This window comes from Perissodus microlepis, chromosome 15 (genome assembly GCF_051167445.1).
Source record: "Perissodus microlepis isolate ML-2025 ecotype Zambia chromosome 15, ASM5116744v1, whole genome shotgun sequence".
NCBI classification, from domain to species: Eukaryota; Metazoa; Chordata; class Actinopteri; order Cichliformes; family Cichlidae; genus Perissodus; species Perissodus microlepis.
Genome location: NC_140475.1, coordinates 609,317 through 633,047, shown reverse-complemented (window position 1 = coordinate 633,047; position 23,731 = coordinate 609,317). Strand labels below are relative to the sequence as shown.

The following is a 23,731-nucleotide window of genomic DNA, read 5'->3' as shown; positions in this document are numbered from 1 at the left end:
GCTCGCACGAAGCCGTTCTTGAGGAAGGAAGAAGCTGAGCTTCGCCAAATTACACAAAAACTGGGCGACAGGTCGTAAGGTTTGATCCAAAGCGCGATGTACGAGGAGATGAGGTCAGAGGTAAAACAGCGAGCGCCTGCAGCTGTGTGTAAAACACGGTGGAGGCTCGGTCACACATCGGGGTCGTGCAGACAACGTCCCAAACACGATATTTCACACAGGAGTAAGAAATGTGCTCATACAAAATGCTGCACACATTTCCTTTTTCTCACAAACTACAAAGAAAAGAAACATTAACACCATATTCGTGTTAATAAAGATTTCTCTCTGCTTCGATCTTTGGGGTTTTTGCAAACAGCACCCAAATCTGCTCTTTGCAGCCTGTGGTCTGCACACCAAACAAACATGCTGTGATTAGCTTTACAGTTTCATTTCACCTGTACTTTTATTTTCTGTGTAGAAATACTCAGAGTAGACCAGGACAATATAAGATGCCAAACCCGGTACTGAATAATCGCCCTGTTTAAAAAAACATTTGTTACAATCGAACTATGGCTGCAGCTGCGAGGAACGACGGCGACTGACACGTCACGGGCTGAATCAGGCGTAGGAGTTCAGACCCCAAGGCCCCGCGTCCTGGATGGTGGCAGAGAAACGAAACGCTGTTGCTGAGGCGGGTCGAGTTCACACTCTTATCTTCAGCACGATCACAGCCGCAGTTCCGTTTATTCTCAGAGCAGTGATTGTGAGGCGCTGCCACATCTGACCTTTGGCAAACCTGAGAAACTGACACCAGCACATAACCAGAATGAAAAAGTGAGAAGGGTGAGGTTGAACGCCGACTTCCTAAACAGTTCTGAGGTCTGTGTCGACCGTGGGAGCTGCCACCCACACACACTGAGGTGTGGATTGATCGGGGATTTTAAAATGCTTCTTGTAAACACTTGTGTACCTGCAGGAGAGATTACCAGCACCACACATGCAGCCACTTCCCCCACGTGTGTGCACAGGGACGGCGCTTTCAGTGTTAAATCAAGAGCCTTTTTTCACACCAACAATGACATTTTATTATTTTTTTATATTTCACAACAGTTATTTAACAACAACACATGTCAACTATATACAAGCCCAGAAGAGACAAACGCAGGTAAAAACATTAGAGCGTCGGGAGCAGTGACCAAAGACGCTCTAAGGCAACGTTTCCACCACTGAACTGAAACAAGTGCATGAAGTAATAAGACTTTATCTTCATCCCAGTTTGCAGAGCTGAGCTGCTGAAACCAAAGCAAACGCGATGAGGCGACAGATGGCGTGTCCGATGAACGCTGGAGGGGCGTGCTATGATCCACGGCTTCTTAAAAGTCCAAGTAATTTTATTTCTGTCTCAAATGAGGAAGATGATGTCATCAGCCACCATGACTTGGTTGTCATCCTGCATGCGGGCCAAAGCGCCACGCACCTCGGCCTCTGCAAACGTATTCTGACGCTCCTTGTTGATGTCGTCCATCAGCGCGCTCATCTTCACCGACTGAGCGTGAGCAGACTGGAACACGGCGAACAGCGACGACTTGAACTCCTTCAGCCTGGGGGAGAAAAGACAGGAAAGAAGCCGTGACATTTCAAAATAAAAGGCGCACACGCACACGCACGCACACGCACACACACCTCTCTGCAGACAGCTCAGCATCTCCAGCCTGCAGCGAGGCATCCATGGGCTCGTCCTCTCTCGGCTTGGCTGGTTTCGGGGTGCCGGCCTGAACTGAAGAACAAACACCAAAGTGAGACCTGATGCAGAACCTAACATGAAGCCTGCTTAAACCAGAACCTGAACCATGCAGAACTACACACTCAAAGACTTTTCCCTACAGTGATGCAAATTCATAATGATATTGTTTTATTAAAATATAATGTAAATATAAATGAGCCAAATTTGCTATTTTATAAGAGTCAAAATAAAATAAAATAAAAAAGCTGCTTTTTTAGCTCAGTGCAGTAAACAGGAACATACTAGTACTGACAGTAATGTTGGCAACTTTATTATGGACGATGTGAAAGTTCATTTGGTCTGTAGGACCAAAGAGGCGACAGACTACACTGTGGCGTGACAACACATGATGCTCACTCTCAGGGACTTCCTGGTCTTCACTGAAGTCGTACGGACTGTAGGGCTCACTGCCCTGAGAGCCACGTCGCCCCCTGCAGGACACAAAGCATCAGTGCTGAAGCAAAGGCACCATTTAAAAAAAGCTGTTTATCACATGGGGGGCTGGGTTTATGTGTCACTACCTCTTCCTCACAGCTCGCTGTGAACGCTGCGTGGGCATCTCCTCCTCCTCCTCCGAATCAGAGTCGTGCTCCTGTCGTGAACGTTTCTTCTCCTTCTCCAAAACCTGTAGAGAGAAAAAAACAATATGAATAAATTTGAACGGCAGAGGTCCTCGACCTCTCAGCTCAGGACGCAGAAACAACACCGACCTTTTTAAAGTAGGCAAACTGGACGAGCTCCACTGCGACCTCCGAGTCCTGCAGCTCCACGGCTTTGCTCATGCGGGCCTTGGCGTGTGCCGTGGACAGACGGATCAGAGTCTCTAGAGTCCGGGCCGTCACCGGAGAGGTCTGCGGAGAGGAATGAGGATTAGCACTCGGGTCCTGACACATCAGGGCACATCTGCATCTCAGTGGGTTTAACCAGAACACAAACAGCAGCTATTCAAGCAACCCGGAACATTTCAGATGTGCAAACGATCTGCCTCCACTTTCTCAAACTTCAGGACTCCCGTAAACATTTCAGTCTGGGAAACCATCAGGTTTTACTACGTCTTATATCCGGTTATGTACACATGAGATTTGTCGGCTCACGCTCACCCTGGCCAGATCGGCGCCCAGCTGTTCCTGACTCCTCAGCCTCGAGTACTCCTCTGCGATGTGATTGGCCGCCTCCTCTGTGAGCACAGGAGTCACAGCCTTGGCGATGTGGATGTACTTCCTCATGAACTCCTTACTCACAATTTTATCCCTGAAACAAAGCAAACGTTTCTATTCTGTTGCAGTCACACGTTATTAACACAGGAGACAAAGGCACGTTTGTGCTCTCAGACCTCTTCCTCTTGCTTCCGTGCAGCAGGTTGTTGTGCTTCTCATAGATCTGCAGCTCCTCGTGCTCCTCGACCGCAGCGTCTGGATCTTCTGTCGCCAGGACGTCCACGGTCCCGCCCAAAGCCATGGCTGAAACACACAACGCGTTTGTTGTTTTAATAATCGGACAAAAACGGTCTCATCTCGCCGTCCTAGTACGAATGACGTACCGGCTCCCTCCTGTTCGCGGGGGTCACGGTAGCGGTGCATCCTGAGCACGTGGTCCGAGATCTCGCGATCCTGCTCGGGGTCCATCTGATCCAGCATGATGAAGAGGAGGTCAAAACGCGACAGCAGCGAATCCTGGAGGCCGATGTTCTCCATGGGGGTTTTATACTGATCGTACTGCAAAAAGGGACAAGCAGAGTTTTCTTTAAAGGTCTCGTCCAAAATTAACTAGCGGGCAGAGACAGACGTGGGTGTGGTCACGCACTCGGCCGTAGACGGGGTTGGCAGCAGCCAGTACGGAGCAGCGGGCATTGAGACGGGCGTGGATACCGGCCTTGGTGATTGTGACGCGGCCCTGCTCCATCACCTCGTGGATGGCTGTGCGGTCCATGTCGGACATCTTGTCGAACTCGTCGATGCACACCACGCCGCGGTCAGCCAGCACCATGGCCCCAGCCTCTAGACGACGCTCGCCTGGCGGAGGACAAATGTTGGTATTGAGCAGGAAGAAATGCACTTACAGCAGGTGTTTGCAGGTGTGCAACACTTGAATGCCAACGTTTGAACAGACCGATCACGTGGCGTACGTGTCCTATTTTAACACCTTTATTCTAACCTTCAAATACATCAATGACAACTGAGTCCACTCAACTATCAAGCAGCCTGCATTAGCAGACCCACAGGTCAGCAGGAGGCTTTAATACCAGCTAATATGTTTGTTAATGAATTGATCCCTGTTTTCTGTCTAATGTTAGCTCATGCTAGCAGAGACCAACAGTTAGCTAACAGCACAATGCTCGTGCCGCATCCATCGTCACTACAACAGGCGACACGAAGCAAAGACGTCAAACGCTTTCTGACTACAGTAAGACCTGACACGGTGGAGGCTCGCTGCAGCGTAGCTACGCTGGCTGCACTTACACAGAGGTCCTTTACTTGTTTAGGCTAAACAAATTCGGGGGACATTAGTTACCCGTCTCCTGATCCGTGGTGACGGCAGCGGTCAGACCCACACCAGATGAACCTCGCCCAGTCGTGGGTATAGCTCGGGGTGCTGTGTGGAGAACGTAACGCAGGAGCTGGGATTTGGCCACCGATGGGTCGCCTGGGAAACACGAACACACCGTTAACCCCCCATCAGAACTGAACTACCATCATGTCCACGTGTGAGTCCTTGAGTTTGTCAGCACAGTCGTTCAGGTAGCCATTCCCTGTGGTGCAGCACAAGGAACAAGTGTAGGTCCCTTTTCGCTGGTGTCTCTCTCACAGATACTGATTTATGGCACAAACACATTTTATTGTTCAGTGCTACAAACTGCATTAGTGAGGTTTACCTCTGCCTTGTGTCCATGAATGTAAAGCTTGTAGCCAGAAATTTAGAACAATCTGAGTCACCATAAAAGTGAGTCCTGACTTAAACCAACGCTCTCACACTTCCACACTTGGGTGCTACAACTCCAAGAGCTAGGACGATGCCCTCTTACCGATGAGCAGGATGTTGATGTCTCCTCTGATTCGCGAGCCGTTCTCGAGGACCTTCTCCACGCCTCCCAGCAACATGCAGAGGATGGCCTTCTTGATGTACTCGTGGCCGTGGATACTGGGAGCCAAGGAACGAGCGAGCTGATCGAACACATCCTACAAAGGACGAAGATTTAAAGGGTTTAGTTTCACATTTAGGATTACGCCTCCACGTGTGAGAAGGCAGCGAGATGACTCACTTTGGAACGAGTCTGACTGAAGTTCCTGATTTTGGCCACGTCGTCAGCAGTAAAGCACGGCGACACCTCCTTGGTCATTTGTTTGATGTGGCAGGCGATCATGATGGTCCTTTGAGGAAAAGAGAAGGGACGGGTTAGAAGTACAGATGGCACGATACCACTTTTTTATGTCCGATACCGATATCATAAATTTGGATATCGGCCGATACCGATATGAATCCGATATAGTGTGTTTTAATCAATAAAAATGTTTTTTTTAATATCTTGCTGCATTTTGTATGAGTTCATACTCAAGTTTAAATAAACAAAACACTAAAGCTATTCTGTTATACCTGTATGCAAAAAATACACTGCACCCAAAATATTTCATAGTTCAGCAACACTGATCAAGCTAATAAACTTAAACCTGCTCCATCCTCCCTATTCTGGTATTTTAAAGAGTACTTAGCAGAAATATTAAGCAACCTAACTAACAGGGTTGCAAACTCCCAGCAAAAAAAAAAAAAGGGGAACCACCCTCCACCTCATGATGCTTAATCAACGTAATCAACTTTAATTTGATGCAGTGTGAAAAAAAATGCACAGAATTAAATTATTTTTCAAGAATAATTAAATAGACTCAACATCTTTCTTCAACAGAACTGCACAGATGGTATCTTCCCAAAGGAAAAAGTACTATAGCTTACTAGGGTATATTAGACTTAATAGTTACTATATACAGTAATGGACTTCTATACATTTTACATCAGATTAAAACTTTGGGTGTAAGATTCAGATAATTATTTATTAAAAGCTCGACATTTTAAATGAGAATAAGAAAGAAAAGTATGTCTTTGTGCCCCCTTTTCCCTGTTCATGCCCTATCGGCCCCCCTGGCTAAACTTTGCTAGATCCGCCCCTGCACAGTTACCAGCCGTCAGCTGCGTAGAAAAAGATCCTGGTGTAGAAAGTAATATTAAATACATTCTAACAACAGCTTATCAAGCTTAAACGTGCTGCTGTTGTTCAGCCGCTGGTTTCCTCTTTCTGGTGCGAAGTGAGCAATAAACAAAGAAGAGAGACGATCAGCTGATCATTGATCAGTTTCATGATTGAAGTAGCAGCAGGAGAGAGAGAGAGAGAGAGAGAGAGGCAGTCGCTCCATATATCGGTTGTTAAGCTTAACGTGCGAATGCTTTACAAACACTCAGAGATGAACTTACACACTTGCTTTACTTCTCTCTGGGATCACTTCCTCGGGGATGAAATGTCGGTTTGGTAGCGAGGCTACAAATGCTCGACCAGACCACCGACAGGTCTCGCACGCCACAGCCGCTCTATCACGTGAGCACACTGCTGCAACGTGCTACGGTTATGAGGCGAGTTACGGCGTGTCGCAAGTTTTGTGAGGTGCTTTTTTGATATTTAATGGATCGGATTACATTTTTTATTTCTCTCCGATATCCGATCCAGTAATTTAGGTCAGTATCGGACCGATACCGATACGTAATATCGGATCGGTCCATCTCTAGTTAGAAGACAAATGGTAGGCAAGTGAGGTAAACCCGTTAAACCCCAGTTAGCATTTTATTCCAGCTGACCTGAACGTGCCAGAGGTGAATCCTCCCTTCTTGCCAGGCAGACAGCGGTACGTCCCAACCACCTGCACCCGGTCTCCTGGTTTGACTGCATCCACCAGGTCGTTGTCCAAAATGATGTCCACAGAGCGCGGAAGCTGGCCAGCAGGAGCTTTCTCAGGCATCTCCTGCACTGTGATGGTTTGGTGGTCCTTGTAAATGGACAGCCCAAACTCCGTCTCCAGAGGATTGTTCTCTTCGTCCTATTTCGAGTCAAACAGGACACAAGATAAATACGTAAGTATAAAGACAGCGGTCACACCCAAGTCTACAGAGAATGAGGCACATTTACCTTGGTGGGGTAAATGGCACTGGAGGGGAAGGCATCCAGGGAGGTCAGGTCCGTGTACTTCCTCTCCATCGTCTTCTTAGTGGCTGGACAGTAGTGAACGCTGCGCACTACTTTGGGACGGACGAGGGAACCTACAGGGACGAAGCAAACAGGAGGCATTAGCATCCCACACACTTTGATACAGACTTTGTAACACTTAAAGATTACACGAATAAATAAAGACAATATACTCACACTTTGTAATGATGCCCTCCACACAAACCATGCTGCCCAGCAGTCGGGAGGTGAGCGTTCGGGGGGAGACATGCTTGGATCCAAAGCTCCCCTCCAGGCCGATGAAGAACTCCTCGTACTGCTTAGCGTAGGTGCCGTCAACAGAGGCCACCAGGTCCTTCAGGGCCCGCTGGAAGGCCAGCAGCTCTTCAAAGGCATTGTTCATCAGTCTGCAAAGTCAAACCATGGATTTTATTATCAAAGCTTTTCGCGTGTTTTCAAGGGCTATGACATCCTGAGAAACACAAGTTGAGTTTTCCACCCAAAGTGCAGTTTCACACAGATTTTTTTTTTAACTTACTCAGTATGGAAACAGGAGTCGAGCTCAAAGGTTCGACAACAGGAAGAAGAATGTGTATGAATCAAGTCTGGTTTTGGACAAAGTAAAGCTGCGTTAAACCTGTATTCTTTCTGCTGGCCAGTAGGGGGCGTTGATCCTTCAGGTCTCAGAAATAAAGTCTCCTAGTATTGAACTGTATAGCAAACAGCACTTTGACTTCAGTATACGCTTCCCTGCTGCTTGTTTCAAGTTATACCGAACACAAAATCATGATCATTTTGTAAATCATGGTCCCATCAAAGCCTGAATTAACCTGGATGTGTGTCTAAGAGGTCACCAGTCTCTGAGCATCCATCAGTTTTTCCAGCCAGATTCAGCCTTCGCTCCTTATAACAAGTTTCAAAACAAGATAAGTGAAGCTCAAAGTCTGAGCCTGGGTGATGGCTACAGCCATCTTTACATACAGCCTGTGTACATACGAGTTTGAAACCTGTCGAGCTTCTAAGTAAGCCTAAGCAGGAAGAGAAAAACTGAGCATGCTTTTCCGTCTAAATATTTATTTTTTAAAAACAGTAAAGATTAATGGACCCATTCAACATAACACTTTGTAGGGACCTCACAATGTTGTAGGGAGGCCAATTGCCATCAACTATGACGTCATTTTGGACGTTTCAAAACCTTTTCGTGGTAATAACTCAGTAACACCGCTCTCTGTATCGGAGCAGTAGCCGTTTGTGTAAGTATCTTAAGCAATAAGGTAAGCATGGGGGGGTCAAGCAGCCCTGCGTGTGCGGCCCAGCACAGCTTCGTGTGCGGCATCAGCCAGTTTTCCTGTCTTACTTTGCAGCTCGGGCCTCGTTGCGTCTCCTCAGGTCGTTGATGTTGACGATGAGCCGAGCCTTATTCTCGCTGATCATGTCCCGGACTTTGCTCTGATAGATGCCCTGGTCTTGCTGCAGGTATGCACAGAAGAAACGGGCACACGTTTGATGACGTCGCTTAGCGACTAAAATTACGAGCATGACTGAAAAACATCAACTTTGAAACCACGCTTTTTATACCTAATATCTGCAATCTGACAGCAGCATTATTTTTTCTGTAATATACAAAATTACAGCTCTTTTGTTGTGACCGCATGGTTTGTCATCTGAGCTCCAAACAAAGACTTTAAGCGAATTTAAAAAACAGACTTACGTCGTCGTCCAGAAAGTCCAGGTAGTCCCTCTGAGCCTCCCTCATCTCCCGGTCATCTCCCACGTCGGTTGCCATTATGCGCGCTTTGTTATTGTTACTGAAAAGTCGGTAAAATGCCGCACAGCCTTCCGCTCCGAGTGCTCCGCTTCAGTCAAGCCGCACAACTGAAGGGTTTTCGCGCCACTACGTGCCGCCCGCGAGCTCAGCGTGACACGCGATTGGTCAATTCGGCACGCACCGCTTTACATAGACGGCGGGTAAACGTGCAACTGTCCAATGCGGGCCTCGTGTTACCACGTGACTCCGCCCCCCTGAGAAACTCCCGCGAAAACCCATCAGGAAGTGGCAGGCTGTTAAAAATGAACAAAAGGATTTTTCATGTTTGCCCAGCAGATGGCGACATAAACACATGTTTACATTTTTTAGTGGGACTTTTGCATTTATTTGAAGCTTTTAAGAGAAAGCAGTTAGTGTCAAATATATAAACAGTAATAAGAAAACATAGCAAGACTTTTAATAAGAACGACAAATGGAGCATGCATGTGTTCTTTCAAATTAAAGTTACATTTTACTCTTCCACTGATAAACATTAAGCATCTTTTCAGACAATCTGCATTTAATTAAAAGTTTTCATATAAAATAAGACTAAAAATGAACAATAATAACTTGCATACATACTGTGTACTATAATAATAAATAGTAATATACTATTTTCAGTATTTTATTTTTTATTTTTATGTGGACATCTGTGCTTTGACCAAACATTATAGACTTCATGGAACTTGATGATTTTCATGATCTGGAGTTTACATTTTGGAAAAATTCATTAGTTCCAATTAGAGATGGCACGATACCACTTTTTTATGTCCGATACCGATATCATAAATTTGGATATCGGCCGATACCGATATGAATCCGATATAGTGTGTTTTTAATCAATAAAACTGTTTTTTAAATATCTTGCTTTTGTATAGGTTTATACTCAAGTTTAAAAAACAAAACAAACACTAAAGCTATTCTGTTACACCTGTATGCAAAAAATACACTGCACCCAAAATATTTCATAGTTCAGCAAAACTGATCAATCTAATAAACTTAAACCTGCTCCATCCTCCCTATTCTGGTGTTTTAAAGAGTACTTAGCAGAAATATTAAGCAACCTAACTAACAGGGTTGCAAACTCCCAGCAAACAAAAAAAAAAAAAAAAAGGGAACCCCCCCCCACCTCATGATGCTTAATCGACGTAATCAACTTTCATTTGATGCAATGTGAAAATAAAATGCACAGAAATAAATTATTTTTCAAGAATAATTAACATCTTTCTTCAACAGAACTGCACAGATGGTATCTTCCCAAAGGAAAAAGTACTATAGCTTACTAGGGTATATTAGACTTAATAGTTACTATATACAGTAATGGACTTCTATACATTTTATATACAAGGTTAATGTCTTTACCAGTTGTTTTGCCTGCTAGTTTTTACAAATACCTTCTAATCTGCACTGCTTTGCATTTCAGGTGTGAATACCATGTTTTATCTATCATCACAGACTGTTTTATGTCTTTCATCAGCATCAATACCCATCTAAATCCTTTAAATGTAATTTCACCTGCTATATTTGGTCCACTCTGCAATCAGGAATATCTCCTCGGTATTATAATCAGAATAATTACTTTTTCCTTTTTTTAATCCAAATGCTGGCATCACGCACTGACTAATAGGTTCCCAAAAGATTATCCTAAATTTGGATCATGCTATTTTAATTCTTCTCCTGTGATCATCATTTCCTCACCAAAATCATTTACTGTTTCTAAAGGGTTGAAATTTCGCAGGAATCATTTTAGTGTCAAATTACCAAAGTGTGGCCAGAAACCAAAAACATGTTTGTGGGGCACGAGGACAACACATCAAGCCAACAAATTCTGAGCATCACGCATGTCATTTCTGCAGAATTCTTCATCCTTTTCATTTAATATTATCCCTCTAGTGTAAATGTGGGCGTGATTCCCTGTTCTGTCCTATTTTTTGATTGCTTGGTTTTCAGTGAGTTTATAATTCCATCTCATAGCCGGCTGTTTTGTGTCCTTTGTCTGGGGAACTTACCAAATGTTGATCTGTCACTTATCTCAGGAGGGCTGAGATACAGCAGACACTTGTGTGTTTGGGGACGAGGTTCAGGAATCATGCACGTCTCATCTGTATTGTAAAGGCTGAACACAACATTAGCTTAGGAGTAGTTAGCAATAACACTGAAATACTTCCTTTCTATGGATGCCGTTTTTGCCCGGTGTTGAATGACCTCTGACCTAAACTGAGGTGAGTCAGGCCTGCAGTTCTTTAGATGTTTTTTTGGTTCTTTTGTGACCTCCTGGATGAGTCGCTGATGCTCTTGGAGCAACTTTGGTAGGTGGGCCACTTCTGGCCACTGTTTATAGTTTTCTCCATTTGGATTTAATGACCTTCACTGTGGTTCTTTGGAGTCCCAAAGCCTTAGAAAATGCTTTTTAACCTTTGCGTGTTAATGACTTTCTTTAGGTGATGGCTTGACGTGGGTTTTTGTTTGGTTTGGTTTTGATATCTTTTATCCTATTTCACTTTGTAAGACAGGTTCTGTTTAAGTGATTTCTTCGACAGGTCTGGCAGTAGGGCTGGGTCACCTGCTAGTCAGGCTTGGGTGTGGTTAACGAAAGTGAACTCACCAGGGGGCACTTACTTTTTCATAAAGGGCAGGTTTGGATAGCATTTTGTTTCTCCTTAATAAATGAAATCATCATTTATAAACTGCATTCTGTATTTGGCCATCTATGTCTAATATTAGTTTGATGATCTGAAACATGTGACAAAAATGCAAACACGAATCAGGGAGGGAGCAAAAACGTTTTCACAGCACTGACTGTAATCCCTGGAACTTCACACCTGTGCTCCAAGGCATAGGTGTGGAAAATGTTGCTATAACCGATTCAGCATGATCACATGTAGGACAAAGATTTAACGTGAGTGCAACTCCCTCACCAAATACAATAATATCTGTATAAGTGGTCTTATGGTCTTGTTACACTCACTGGTTAGAGTTTGGGTGTGAGGGAGAAACCATCATAGACATTATAAAGGTGGGAAACATGGCGCTTAAATAAATCTAAATGGAAACCTCAGAACAAATGAACTAGTAAGTTCAACTAATAACAGCAAATAAGACCTGATTTTGGTTAAAGATGTTGGCCACATGAAGTTGGACATGTGATCACCTCAGGTTACCAGGATACTGTCACATTCTCATTACGTCTGAGTGCACACCGCCTTAGTGCAGTGCGCAGTGCAGAACAGTAGATGGAGACACACGTGCATGTATACGGTATGACTTTGGCCATGATGTGCCTTCAGTCGTTTAAACAATTATTGTCAACTTAATAATAATTAATGATCACAAACAAAAACAATCCAGAAGAAAATAATAACAACAAGGCACGCACGTGTTTTAATAAGTGTGCCGATAAACTGGTCTTCTAATGAGCAGGTGAATGCAGACACTGCGGGTACACTGAGCTCCGGAGTGTAGCAGTCACAGCCCTCAAAGCGTTGGCGACTACATTTGAGGGCGTTTCTGGTCACTTTGACCCCGCCCACCCCTCCGGCCTCTCAGGTCAGTAGTTTGAAGCCTTTTCCCTTCGCCCTGCAGCGTCGGAAACATCTCGTTAAGCCAGCATGTGGTAGTTCTCCACCGGTGTTTGTATGAGAAGAAGCGCTGCTGCACACGTCTCATTCCACCTTCTTGGAGTGACGCGTGAGTCCAGACGAGCAACAGGTGTCCTGTGTTGCAGGTATGTTTCTTTTTTCTGTCGTCATATAAATGCATATATGATGGAAGAAGTGCAGTCTGTTTTTTCTGTGTGGCTCATGGAGCTTCTTCGTTTTAATGTTGAAAAAAAAAGAGACGGGAAACCAACGTCTTACCCCTCTTTCCCTTTTTTTAATGCGGGGTTACCTTGGACAAACTTGAATGGGCTCCTCACAGAAAGAGGCTCAGGTCAAAAGGCCGTTCAGAAGCTCTAAATGGGTGTTCATGGTCAAGGGGAAATAGAGAGGGGGCCAACAGAGAGGGGCTGCGTTCTGGATGGGCGGGTGTGCCTGCTGTCTGCGGAGGTGCTGGGTTGCTTTGTGACAACATTCCTGCCACCACAGGTGGGTGATGGTTACAGGTTTGACTGCATAGCTGCTTTTCCGGTGCACATGACACAAAAAGAGAAGAATGTCTGCTTACGTAATTAAAGGTCTCCTGTTGGCCGCTTTTCTTTTGGCGACTGAAAGCTCTTAATTGGAATGTCACAAAGTCCAAGCCTGGACCAACAGTGGAAACACTGCGAACTGCAAACCAGTCTCTGTTGGCATGGTTTTGGCTGGTTTTGTGAGATTTTTGATCCCCTCATCTGTTTTTTTGTTTTGTTTTGTTTTGTATCTTATCCCCAGCTTCCTGCCGCTGATCCACAGCGCAGATTCATGCATCTAAAAATGTCTTCAGAATGTGACATCAAAGCGCACCGCGTGCTCCTGTGAGGTTTAATTTAACGCGTTGAGTCCTCTGCTTTAAAGCCTGCATTAATCTAATCTCTCCCTCAGGGTGCTCTGTCCTCTGGTTCTTCATCATCAAGATGTCGACTGAGGTTTTGCAGCGGCTCAGCACCATAACACTGAGCACCAAGCACCTGCGTCGTCTCCCTCACCTCTCAGACTTCCTCCCTTTCTCTTTACCGCCGCCCAGCCCCACCGTCACTGCCTCCCAGGTACCCAGCCTGTTCCGGGAACCCTACGTCCTGTCAGGATACCGTCCTGTCCAGCAAGACTGGCGCTGCTACCTCCTCAGCCTCTTCCAGAAACATAATGAGTCCCTGAACGTGTGGACCCACTTGCTGGCCGGTCCTGTCCTGCTGCTCCGCTGGTGGGCCAATGTAGACACCCTGGGGTCCACCTTGGATGACGTTACCTCGCTACCTCTGCTCCTGTTCTTGGTGTCATCTCTCACATATCTGTACCTCAGTGTGGCGGCTCATCTCCTGCAATCTCACTCCGAACGCGCGCACTACTTCTTCTTCTTGGACTACGTGGGTGTGGCCGTGTATCAGTATGGGTGCTCGCTCGGCCACTATTTCTACGCGTCTGAGCCAGCGTGGCGAGAACGCGTTGGGGTAATGTTTCTGCCTGGCGCCGCCTTCTTTGGGTGGCTCTCCTGCACCGGTTGCTGTTACGCCAAGTTCAGGTACAGGCGGCCATATCCACCTCAGCGTAAAGTCTGCCAGCTGATCCCCACCGGCCTGGCGTACGTGCTGGATATCAGCCCCATAGCCCACCGCCTGCTCACTGTCTCCTGGTCACAGGAGCCCTCGCTACCCTTCCACGCTCTCCAGATTGCCTGTTTCCTCTTGTCTGCCCTCTTCTTCTCTTGCCCCATCCCTGAGCACTTCTTTCCAGGCAACTGTGACTTTGCAGGCCAGGGTCACCAAATCTTCCACGTGCTTCTGTCCCTGTGCACCTTGTCCCAGCTGGAGGCTTTGTTCCAGGACTACGCCCGGCGGAAGGATACAGTGGTGGAGTTATTTGGGGAGCGGCAGTTGTGGTGGGCGTGCGCATCCTTCCCCGTCTTGTTCGTGTGCCGTATCCTGACGGCGCTGATCGCAATGAGGCACATGAGCAAGGCACTGCAGAGTAAAGACAAGTGAGAGCGCAATGAAGAAAAATCAAAGAGCAAATCATTGTTATTTTAATAACAAAACCAAGTCATGTGTTTAAAAATACATATATTTACTTTTGTCTAAAGGATTAAGATAAAAGACTGTATCTTATCACTGAAATACTCGAAGAATAAAATACTCTGAAACTTCTTCCGGTCTGGTATATCTGAAGATTTAACTGCTGATTCATGAAAGAAATAGTTGCCATAATTTGCTAAGTACAGCTGAGTGAAGTTTTCCACAGTGAGTCACCCTCCCGTGTAACTGGTCACAGAGGCTCAGAGTAATCCAGTAGCACGATAACCTAAAATAGTCTCTGGATGCTGTTGGAAACGTATCGAGAACACAAACATTTGTACTGTAGATCCCGTCCAGAGAAAATCAACTTAACGCGCTTTTGTCCTCGTCTGAAATTCACGTGAGAGACCAGAAACACGATAAACTTTGGAGGTTGTGTGGAACGGGCTGTGAGTGACGTGTGTTTATAGGCATTATAATGGAAGCTAAACACTATATCTTGTCGACCCTGTTTGTTCCCATTGAGGAAAGTAGGTTATTGTATCTGAGGTTTCGGCCATTCTTTGTTCCGCTACACAGACTGTATGTCGAGCACTTTGAGGCTGCGGCCGCACCTTTTGTGTCTATTATGTGAAGTTTCCCCCTGTGAGAGTTTACGGGACGGCCCAGAATGGGAGCGAGTCAGGCTCCTTTTAAAGGATTACTTCCACATTTTGTGAGGCTCTCCTACTCCAGTTTTATTAGAAAATTCATGCCACCCTCATTACTGTCAGCTTATCTCAAAGAGGAGGGAGTCGAGTTGACTTTGTCCAAAGGTAACAAAGGTCAGGTTCAATGAGTCACCACTTTATATGTGGTTGTTTGACTTCTTAGAAAAGGACAGTATGAATGAAAAGTTTGCGGTTTGTAACAGGCTTATGTGCTGGACCCTGGCTGGGTACGGTGGTTTCCTCTTGTTGGGTTACTTTTGAGGTTGAAAGTCCACGTGTAGCAGCAGTGAACAATATTTGATTCCTTACCTGTATTCATTTGATTGTGAGTGCACTGGCTGTCTAGCATGTAGACTTGTCTGTGATAGGTTAGCTGAGCTCTGTCCCAAAGCAGATTCATAAAGACTCGGTGCTGATTTCTCCTTTGGATGGGTCTTTATGTCTGTTCACGTTTCCTGTGCACAGCAAACATGCTCCACGTGACAAACATCACACTGCATCCTTTAAAAGTGCTACTGGGCAGATTTTGTAGCTCTTGGGCACAACTGGGCCTTTTCCCCAAACGATTCTGAACTTGTTCGATCTTTCTGCTGGAAGTCTCAGGACGAAAGCGATTAAGTATATGTCGTTTGAAATACATAACCTAAATATGTGTCCCAGCAGCCTGTTAATGAGCTCTGTATGCAGAGATTCAATGATAATGAGTAATCTTCTACACTTAGTATTCTTCAAATGGAAGCAAAGAGAGTTATTTGTTTGCTGCATTCGTGGCTATGGTCCAAATACCTGAAATGCTGTGGAAGAGTGGCTGTTGATTTCACTTTGTGTTGCTGAGCATATCTCATGTGAATATCAGCAAAAGGAAAATTGCTGAGAGGTACAGACTGCCTGTTGAGCGGGGCTGCGGGAGGTCATTGTGACAGGATGGGGCTGTTAAACAGGTAATGGGTGTGGGCGCGTTGCTTGGTGTTCGTGTCATTCCTCACAAAGATATGCGAGTCGGGGTGGTGAGGCGAGGACGTGTGGGTGTTGTGCATGTGCTGGGGAACACCACTGCAATTCTCTGTGTGTGTGTGTGTGTGTGTGTGTGTGTGTGTGTGTGTGTGTGTGTGTGTGTGTCAAACTGGATCATATGTGTTGGACAAATGTAGGACCGTCACTCGACTGTACTGGAACCATTAAACACTGTAATTCCACACCATGCTCTGGTTATACTTGCTGCCTAACAGGAAGTACCCGTTCATGTGCCCAACCATTCAGCTGGTTCTGATAACTGCTCCAGGAGTTACTCTACGGTATGAGCCCTCAGTTTCATGACTAAGTCTTGACCCTATTCAAATTAATCTTTGTAATTCCACGAGCACAGCTGAGACTGCAGCCCGCAAAAGCACAATAATCCCTTCAGTCTGGATCCAGGTCCAGACAGTGCTCTGCATTAGAACAAAGATCCTTTTTTTTGTCTAATACACCCTTTGTGGGAATAATTTCACCTGCCAGAGCCAATCAGCTGCCGGTACAGTGAGAAACATGGAGAAACTAGCATGTGTGTGTCTTTTTGTGGCTGTTTACAGTATATCCTCTGAAACCCCAGAGTCGACAGGATTATATAAAAAGTCTGATCGCACACATCATCGCATCACCGCTAACGTCTTTGCTGAAAACCTCATATAGGAAATAAGCTGCTTATCTGCTTTATGTACTCTACAGTTGCACTGCAAGCCACTTTGCAACCCCCTCGCCCAAACCACCACCTCCTCCTCATGCCTTGACCCCGTCATGATGGTTCTGTGCTGGGATCTTTCCACATATGCACATCCCCCGAACAGAGCCATGTCACCGACAAAATCCAGCACATTTAAATAACACGTTTCTTGTGCCTGTGCAGTCCTGAGTTAAAAAACACAAAACACTGTATTGCCATAGCTTGAAGATGACTGTATAGTTAAAGTGCGTAAAGATTAGAGGTTGAAGCAGCTGCTGGCCTGTGACCACCTGCAGTGTTTTCTAGGAAACAGCTGCTTTTGTTTATTATCGTTTGTACACTACAGCTTCCTGTATCGATTCATCTATTTTATCTTTTAAATAAGTCAGACAGGAGTTTTCCGATAAAATGCACATTCCAGCTTTTCTGGAATGCGTAGGCATGACAGACGCAAATGTTATTCAGAGATAATGAACGAGACAATAGGTTGTTTATGGGCTTGTGCGAGCACCTCCTTCATAACAGACTGGATAACTGGTCCCTCCCTAACTTGTTTGAATGCTTTGAGCCACATAAAGCAGAGGCAGTTGAATGACTGCGAGCAGCTGGTGACAGTTACAGAGCCAAGCAGCACGCGACGCAAGCTGTGAGCCCTTGAGTTTTATTTTGCCTTACAGTGTATAGTTATGGTTCTTTCACAGGAGTTTCACATAGCTAGGATCCACTGTGTGCACGTGAACTTTACTTCACAGCTCCTTTAATGTTGTTGTGTTTTTATTTCTTTATAGGAGACTTCAAGAATGGCTCCAGTTGGGATGGTCGGTGTACTGGGTTGGTTTTCTCCAGAGGTGGGCGTCATCTCCCTCGTCGCCTTCCTCGTCCTCAGCATCACTCTTGTGGCTCTTTGTGCCAAGTGTAACAGGTGAGCAATGTGTGCCGATGAAATGGGACATCCATTTGGATGCTTCTGTCTCTTTTCCTGTTGTTTACCTGCTTAAACAGCTTTGAATATGCTGGGAATTAAAGGAGCCAGGAGCAGAGTCTGGGGACCTGACCAACACAGTCTGGTTTTAGTTGGCTCTCACTTCATTTTTCTGTAGACTTTGCTCACCATTCATCACTCTCCCAAAGCTTGTCAGACCTGATAGCTGGTTTCTGATGAAGGGTGTTGCCCGTTGAAAGAGGAAGACGCAGACAGAAATCACTCTGTGGTCTGGCAGCTGCACCAAATGGGCTGGGCTCATAAAGCGTCACTACCCTAATGACCTCGATGAGGTGTGTGTGTGTGTGTGTGTGTGTGTGTGTGTGTGTGTGTGTGTGTGTGTGTGTGTGTGTGTGTGTGTGTGTGTGTGTGTGGCCCTGGTGGGAGTTTTACACACATTAGTGTGTGCATGTGTTTAAACGCCCATCATTGTGGTTTACATGCCAGACAGGACTGATACATGTGGAAATTTTAGAACGATAGATGATCAGATCAGTGCGTGATCTTAGACAAGCTGCTTTTTAGAAACCCACGAGGCACATCTGGAGAAAGCCTCAACTCCTCGAGACACATTTCAGTGCAGTCAGACGTCTTTGCGAGTTCAGTCCCAAAACCTGAGACAGGACGAGCAGAATCCAGACTCCAGTTTTACCAAAGTACATTAAAGCTTTCACAAATTTGTACCAGCAAGTCCAAATCTGGCCTCAAGTCTTACATTTCCATAGACTGTATATAAAAGATGGGACATCTGCATGGGTATTTTTGCCATCACTTTCTTTGAAACTGGACATGGCGAGAAAAGTCTGGATCTGCTAGCAGCTTTTCACTGACACATTGTTAGCCACTGGTATAGTTTTCCATGGTTTTTGTCTTTTCTGACTTGTTCTGTAGACAGAGTTGTCGCCACCTGCTGGCTGCTAGGAAGAATGCAAGTGTAACAAACTATGAAAGACAATTTTTCTCAAAGCAATCTGAAACCAGTCCGAGTGATTTTGACGTTTTTTCCAGAGAAGCTAAATTTCCGATTCATTTTATTCCGATCAAAGTTTTTCATGAGTTTGGCCCGATTCAAGCAGCTAAATGAGGAATGTATCCTGCCCTCAGCTGAGCTTAGCTTTAGCCCTCGTGGTCCAAGCAGCCCTCTCAGATTTGGGGCTGGGCTGTGAGAGCGAGCACACAGCTGTGAACAATGGGACTGGTAAATCTATGCACTTATAAGTCGTGGTCGATATGTTTAATGAAAAGGTAGAAGGAGAGCCACAGAGAGAAAAAACGATGACACATGGACAGAGTTTTGAGCCATAAAACAAAAATGGCACATTGGCATGTAAATAGGACTCTGCTCCTTTGTTTGCACTGTGTGTGGATAAGGAACAAATCTACAGCAGCATGCCATCATACGGCTTAATGACCTCCACTTTACCTTCTTGTCGTTTACAGGAGCAGCAGCAACGCCTATGACGTGAGCGGAGCAGCGGTATGAACTGGCTCTTTGTTCTCTCTCTCCCATCAGTAGAAACTAACTTGCATGCAGTACCTGCCACAGTTCATTAGTTTCCAATTATGAGCCATAACTGGCTAATTATGAAGAATCAAAAGGGAGGCAGAGACAGTGATACTGGCTCATTAGAGCCAGGCTGGGTGGGACAGATGAAAATAATCGATTATGTGACAGAAATCATTTTTGTTTTTATCTGAAATCTCTACAAAAAGACTTTTACTGCATATGTGGAGCGCTGAAATAAAGATGCAAGGCAAAAACAAATTCATACCAAAATCCAGAATACTAATGATTACTTTCAGCTGTAGCATTTGCTCCTCTGTTTATTGCATTTGCAGGATGTTACTTAAATGATTAAATGGAAACGTTGATGTTCATTCAAATATAAAAACTTCAAGGACTCCACGCAGCCTTCTCTAGTTTTTACTGAGAAATTCAAGACAGAAACGTCACAATGAATGCAAACTGGCAGAGACAAACACAGGGAACAAAACAACAACCAAAAAATGAATAAAGACTTATTTTAGTTCAGATGAAAGGGAAACAGACGTGTGCTGCCTCCATTTAAAAAGCGAAACAGCTCTTTAAAGTGACGCAGGGAAGCGCTGACCTTTTGTTTTCAATATCACAGCGCTGTCTCTGAAGATTAAGACTGACCGCTGCTGTGCATTGTCAGGAAGAGATTAAGATTATTAAGGCTTTTTATATGTTCGTGAGAGTTACCTGCAAAACCCTGATTGGATTAGGATGTTTCAAAAAACAATCTCAGTATGCTGCAGTGAGCTTAGACAAACACATTAAACCGTGGATATGTGCTGATGTGTTGGAGGGCCGGCTGTCAGCAGAAGTGCAGAGGCAATGAGGCACAAAAGGGCAAAATAACCAAATTAGCACTTCATTTTAAACCACCCAAATTTACCATGAAAGGTCAAGCAACCATAATACCACCACGACCACTGACTCGCCGTGACAGCCGCAGACGTCTGCGAGGGGAAAGCTCTTTTGTTGCTACGCTGTGGCCAGTAATCTTACTTTGTGAGCGTCGACAGTGAATTCCACTGAGTCGACCACGAGCTCCTCTTAGACCAAAGTCTTCTAGGGACGAGTGCGAGGCCGTCCGTCCACCAGCTGGACTCGGTTTCTCTCACACGCTCCTTCTGTCTGGACTTTGGTTTCGTTTTTGTTAAATAAATAAAGACGGGGTGTTGTTCGTTTCGCGTTGTGTTTAAATCATTTAGGAACCTGGTAAGGACCACGTGATTTTTCTTACATGTTTTTATGGCACAAGATAAAACGTTAAAAATTTCCAGAGTGCAAAAATGCCAGCTCACTTCCTGGTTTCAGGACTCATTCCTACAGCACTCTGTTATGTCCTTGTTGTCCTAACTCTGGTCCTGCTCCATCACAGTATGTTGATGGAAGAGGAGGAGGAGGAGGAGGAGGATCCAATGGAACAACTGCCACACAGTCGGGAAATGCGTCCGGTGAGTTCACCACAGATTAAGACATTTCAGTTGCATGTAAATGAACATTTGCACTTAGATTTTCTTATCTGATTTTTTCCCAGACCTAGATTCTTCAGGCTCCACATGGAGACACCACAAAAACATGCCTCCACACACACTCTCGACACAGAGGCCGAAAGCAAGAACAAATTAAACAATCAGTTATACTCCTGAACACTAACCCCAACCACACAACACACCCCAGAAAACAGAAGCTCCCAAGAATCCGGAGGAGGGACAAATCATCCACAACATCCCGCTGCAAAGAAACCCCAGTTTCCCACACTTGATCATATCCCAAATGCACAGATGGACGGAAAAAGAAGAGGAAGGGTAGGAGGGAAAGTTGGCTCTGTCCTGTGCCAGCTCGAGCCACCATCCATACCTCGTCTTTAACAAATCAGACCTTCACTTATTTGGATGCTGTTTAATTTCCTATAGTCTTCATTATGGAAGCTTTTGTAGAAGTCTGGATTCTGTAAGCTGAACTTTCCTGTCTTTGCCTTTAGTACGTCCACTCATCACATAGAAAATATAAGCAGTTATCTGAACTGATTTACTGTGAAAATCAAAAAATCCTGAAGCTGAGATATTAAAGCAGTCCGTCACAGGTGCATCTATCAAGTCTTTGAGCTTATTTCACTCTGACTGGTGCTCACTGGTGTTAATTTCAATAGTTGTCATGTGTGTTTAGCTTCAGAGTAAGCTGGGAAATTACAACTGCAGTGTGTTAACTACACTCAGAACAGGGAAACGACCAAATCATGTAATTGTTATGAAGCTCTTTTCTGATTGGTTTAAATAAGTGTCACCTTTAGTTTTTTTTTTTTTTATTACAGATCGTATTTTATCAGTTTTAAAAATGTGCTGTCTCATTGGCGCTAAGAAGATTGAAATCATGTGTCCACAGATTCTCATGCTAAGGCTAAAGACTCACCGGGCCTTAAAAAAAGCCGCTAAAGCTAATAACAGATTATATCACATTTACTTCATCTCGGGGTTCAGGGTGCTTTGCCTTATTTCGGGGCCTGGTCTTGTCTTCAGCAGTGGGATGAGAAAGACAGCTCGAGCCGTTCTCTTGGGGATGCTTCACACTGTTACGATAGCTACGCAGCTGTCTGTGGTTCAGGCTCTGCTGCTGCTGGATATTTTTGGCTTTTAGCTAGCTAGCTATCTGGTGAGTATGTAAAAATATTTGAGTGAGTCCACAGTGTCAAAGAAGTCTATGGACAAACCAGCCAAGTTTGTGTTTGAATATCAGCATAAGCAGGTTCGTTAGGGGGCGTGTACATCTTTGAGTCAGACATGGCTGATTAAGCTCAAATTAGTGTTAACCATTTCCTCTCACTTCCTTATCCTAAGCCAGGGGTGGGCAATCTCAGTCCACGAGGGCCGGTGTCCCTGCAGGTTTTAGATCTCACCTTGGGTCAACACACCTGAATCACATTAGTTCGTTACCAGGCCTCTGGAGAACTTCGGGACATGTTGAGGAGCTAATTTAGCCATTTAAATCAGCTGTGTTGGTTCGAGGACGTGTCTAAAACCTGCAGGGACACCGGCCCTCGTGGACTGAGATTGCCCACCCCTGTGCTAAGCTAACCAGCTGCTATCGATAGCTTCATATTTGACAAGAAAGCTAGGACACTGTTATTCTTCTTTGAATCTGTGCTAATATTGTTGCTATTTTTAAATGAGTGCTGAAGATTTTAGGGTCGGAGTCACAAATGATGAAAAAATAAAGTGACTTATTTTTCTCTATGCAGATGTTGACACACATGTTGTGGTAAGAAGGACTTTTCTCACCTCGTGTTTCTGTTTTCATTTATACTTTCATAGCTCTGCTCCTCTCTGCTTAGCTGATGACTCGTAGCATTACCAGCTCTGTGAACAAAGCGGGTGATATGATTGGAGTGGAGTCTGCATTTGCAGACGATTTAATGTGAACCAAAGGTCACAACATCTCAAAGCAGGGTGGAGTTATCATTCTTGTAATGCCTGCTGTCACACCATCCTTTACCATGTAAATCCACTCAAGTGTTCAAATGACACACACCCTAGTGAGGCAGCACCGGCATAACTGATAATGCTTATCTTGGCACTGTACATTAAAGGTGTGGAAAACTGTTTTGTCCGATCATTATTACAAACAACGCGCTCTTAATTGTCTGCTTGGGGTTTGAAAATGTAAGTTACACATGCTGGGATGTTTTGGTCACTGGTGTGAAGTGGGGAGGGCTCAGCAGGAGACACTGATGTCGAATACTTCCACCAGGGGTGGGCAACTGCAGGCCTCGAGGGACGGTGTCCTGCAGGTTTTAGATCTCACCCTGGATCAACACACTTGAATGAAATGATTAGTTCAATCTTCGGCAACAAAAGGTCAGGCATTGATCCACACGAGGAGGAACCCGGGACCCACTGTGGAGCATAAGGGTGGTCCTGGGTCTGAAGATTGACCAGAAACATGCACAGTAGCCCACTGGAGTTCTGGCAGAGCTCCCCCTGTTCTTCTTTGCACAAAGGAGTAGTTACTGATCATGTTCCTGGGTTGATGCCTTTCTACAGCTGTGACCACTCATGTAATGGCTCATCTATTGCTATCTTGTCCACACTCTTGCTGTGAGACACGGCAAACCTTCTTCCAATGGCATGTATGGCTGTGCCATCCTGGCACATTGCTGCTAGTCTTTTCCTGCATGCATGCTCCTTAACCCTTCCTGGAGATACTTGAATATTCAAAATTTCAACCCCAGAGTTTGATTTTTTATTACATTCTTTAGTTTTGTGACGTTTTTCAAAAGTGTTCATTACTGTGTTGTAAATGAAGTCGCCATGCTTCATACAATGCTTCAGCATGCAATAGGACTGAGCAGCTGAGCCTGTGTTCACAATGTAGTTCTAATATACCG

General features: G+C 45.0%; 3 protein-coding genes across 3 annotated transcripts; 2 read left to right on the top strand and 1 right to left on the bottom strand.

The window, feature by feature from the left end:
- Positions 1-1,041: 1,041 nt before the first annotated feature.
- Positions 1,042-8,880, bottom strand: mcm3 (minichromosome maintenance complex component 3). The gene is made up of 17 exons (XM_084953947.1): positions 8,680-8,880; positions 8,326-8,438; positions 7,167-7,375; positions 6,933-7,063; positions 6,605-6,843; positions 5,025-5,133; positions 4,788-4,941; positions 4,277-4,408; positions 3,569-3,777; positions 3,306-3,480; positions 3,099-3,225; positions 2,866-3,016; positions 2,476-2,616; positions 2,287-2,390; positions 2,123-2,196; positions 1,666-1,759; positions 1,042-1,583 (listed from the first exon to the last, which is right to left on the bottom strand). The coding sequence occupies exons 1-17, from the start codon at positions 8,752-8,754 to the stop codon at positions 1,385-1,387; spliced, it is 2,436 nt and encodes an 811-aa protein (XP_084810073.1). The 5' UTR covers positions 8,755-8,880; the 3' UTR covers positions 1,042-1,384.
- Positions 8,881-12,147: 3,267 nt separating this feature from the next.
- On the top strand, positions 12,148-17,088 carry paqr8 (progestin and adipoQ receptor family member VIII). Its single transcript, XM_084953773.1, has 2 exons — positions 12,148-12,499; positions 13,296-17,088. Exon 2 carries the CDS (start codon positions 13,328-13,330, stop codon positions 14,390-14,392), a length of 1,065 nt encoding a protein of 354 aa, XP_084809899.1. The 5' UTR covers positions 12,148-12,499; positions 13,296-13,327; the 3' UTR covers positions 14,393-17,088.
- A 285-nt stretch (positions 17,089-17,373) lies between these two features.
- LOC146371344 (uncharacterized) lies at positions 17,374-22,946 on the top strand. Its single transcript, XM_084953774.1, has 5 exons — positions 17,374-17,480; positions 17,623-17,756; positions 19,257-19,293; positions 20,726-20,801; positions 20,885-22,946. Exons 2-5 carry the CDS (start codon positions 17,635-17,637, stop codon positions 20,974-20,976), a joined length of 327 nt encoding a protein of 108 aa, XP_084809900.1. The 5' UTR covers positions 17,374-17,480; positions 17,623-17,634; the 3' UTR covers positions 20,977-22,946.
- The last annotated feature ends 785 nt before the right edge of the window (positions 22,947-23,731 follow it).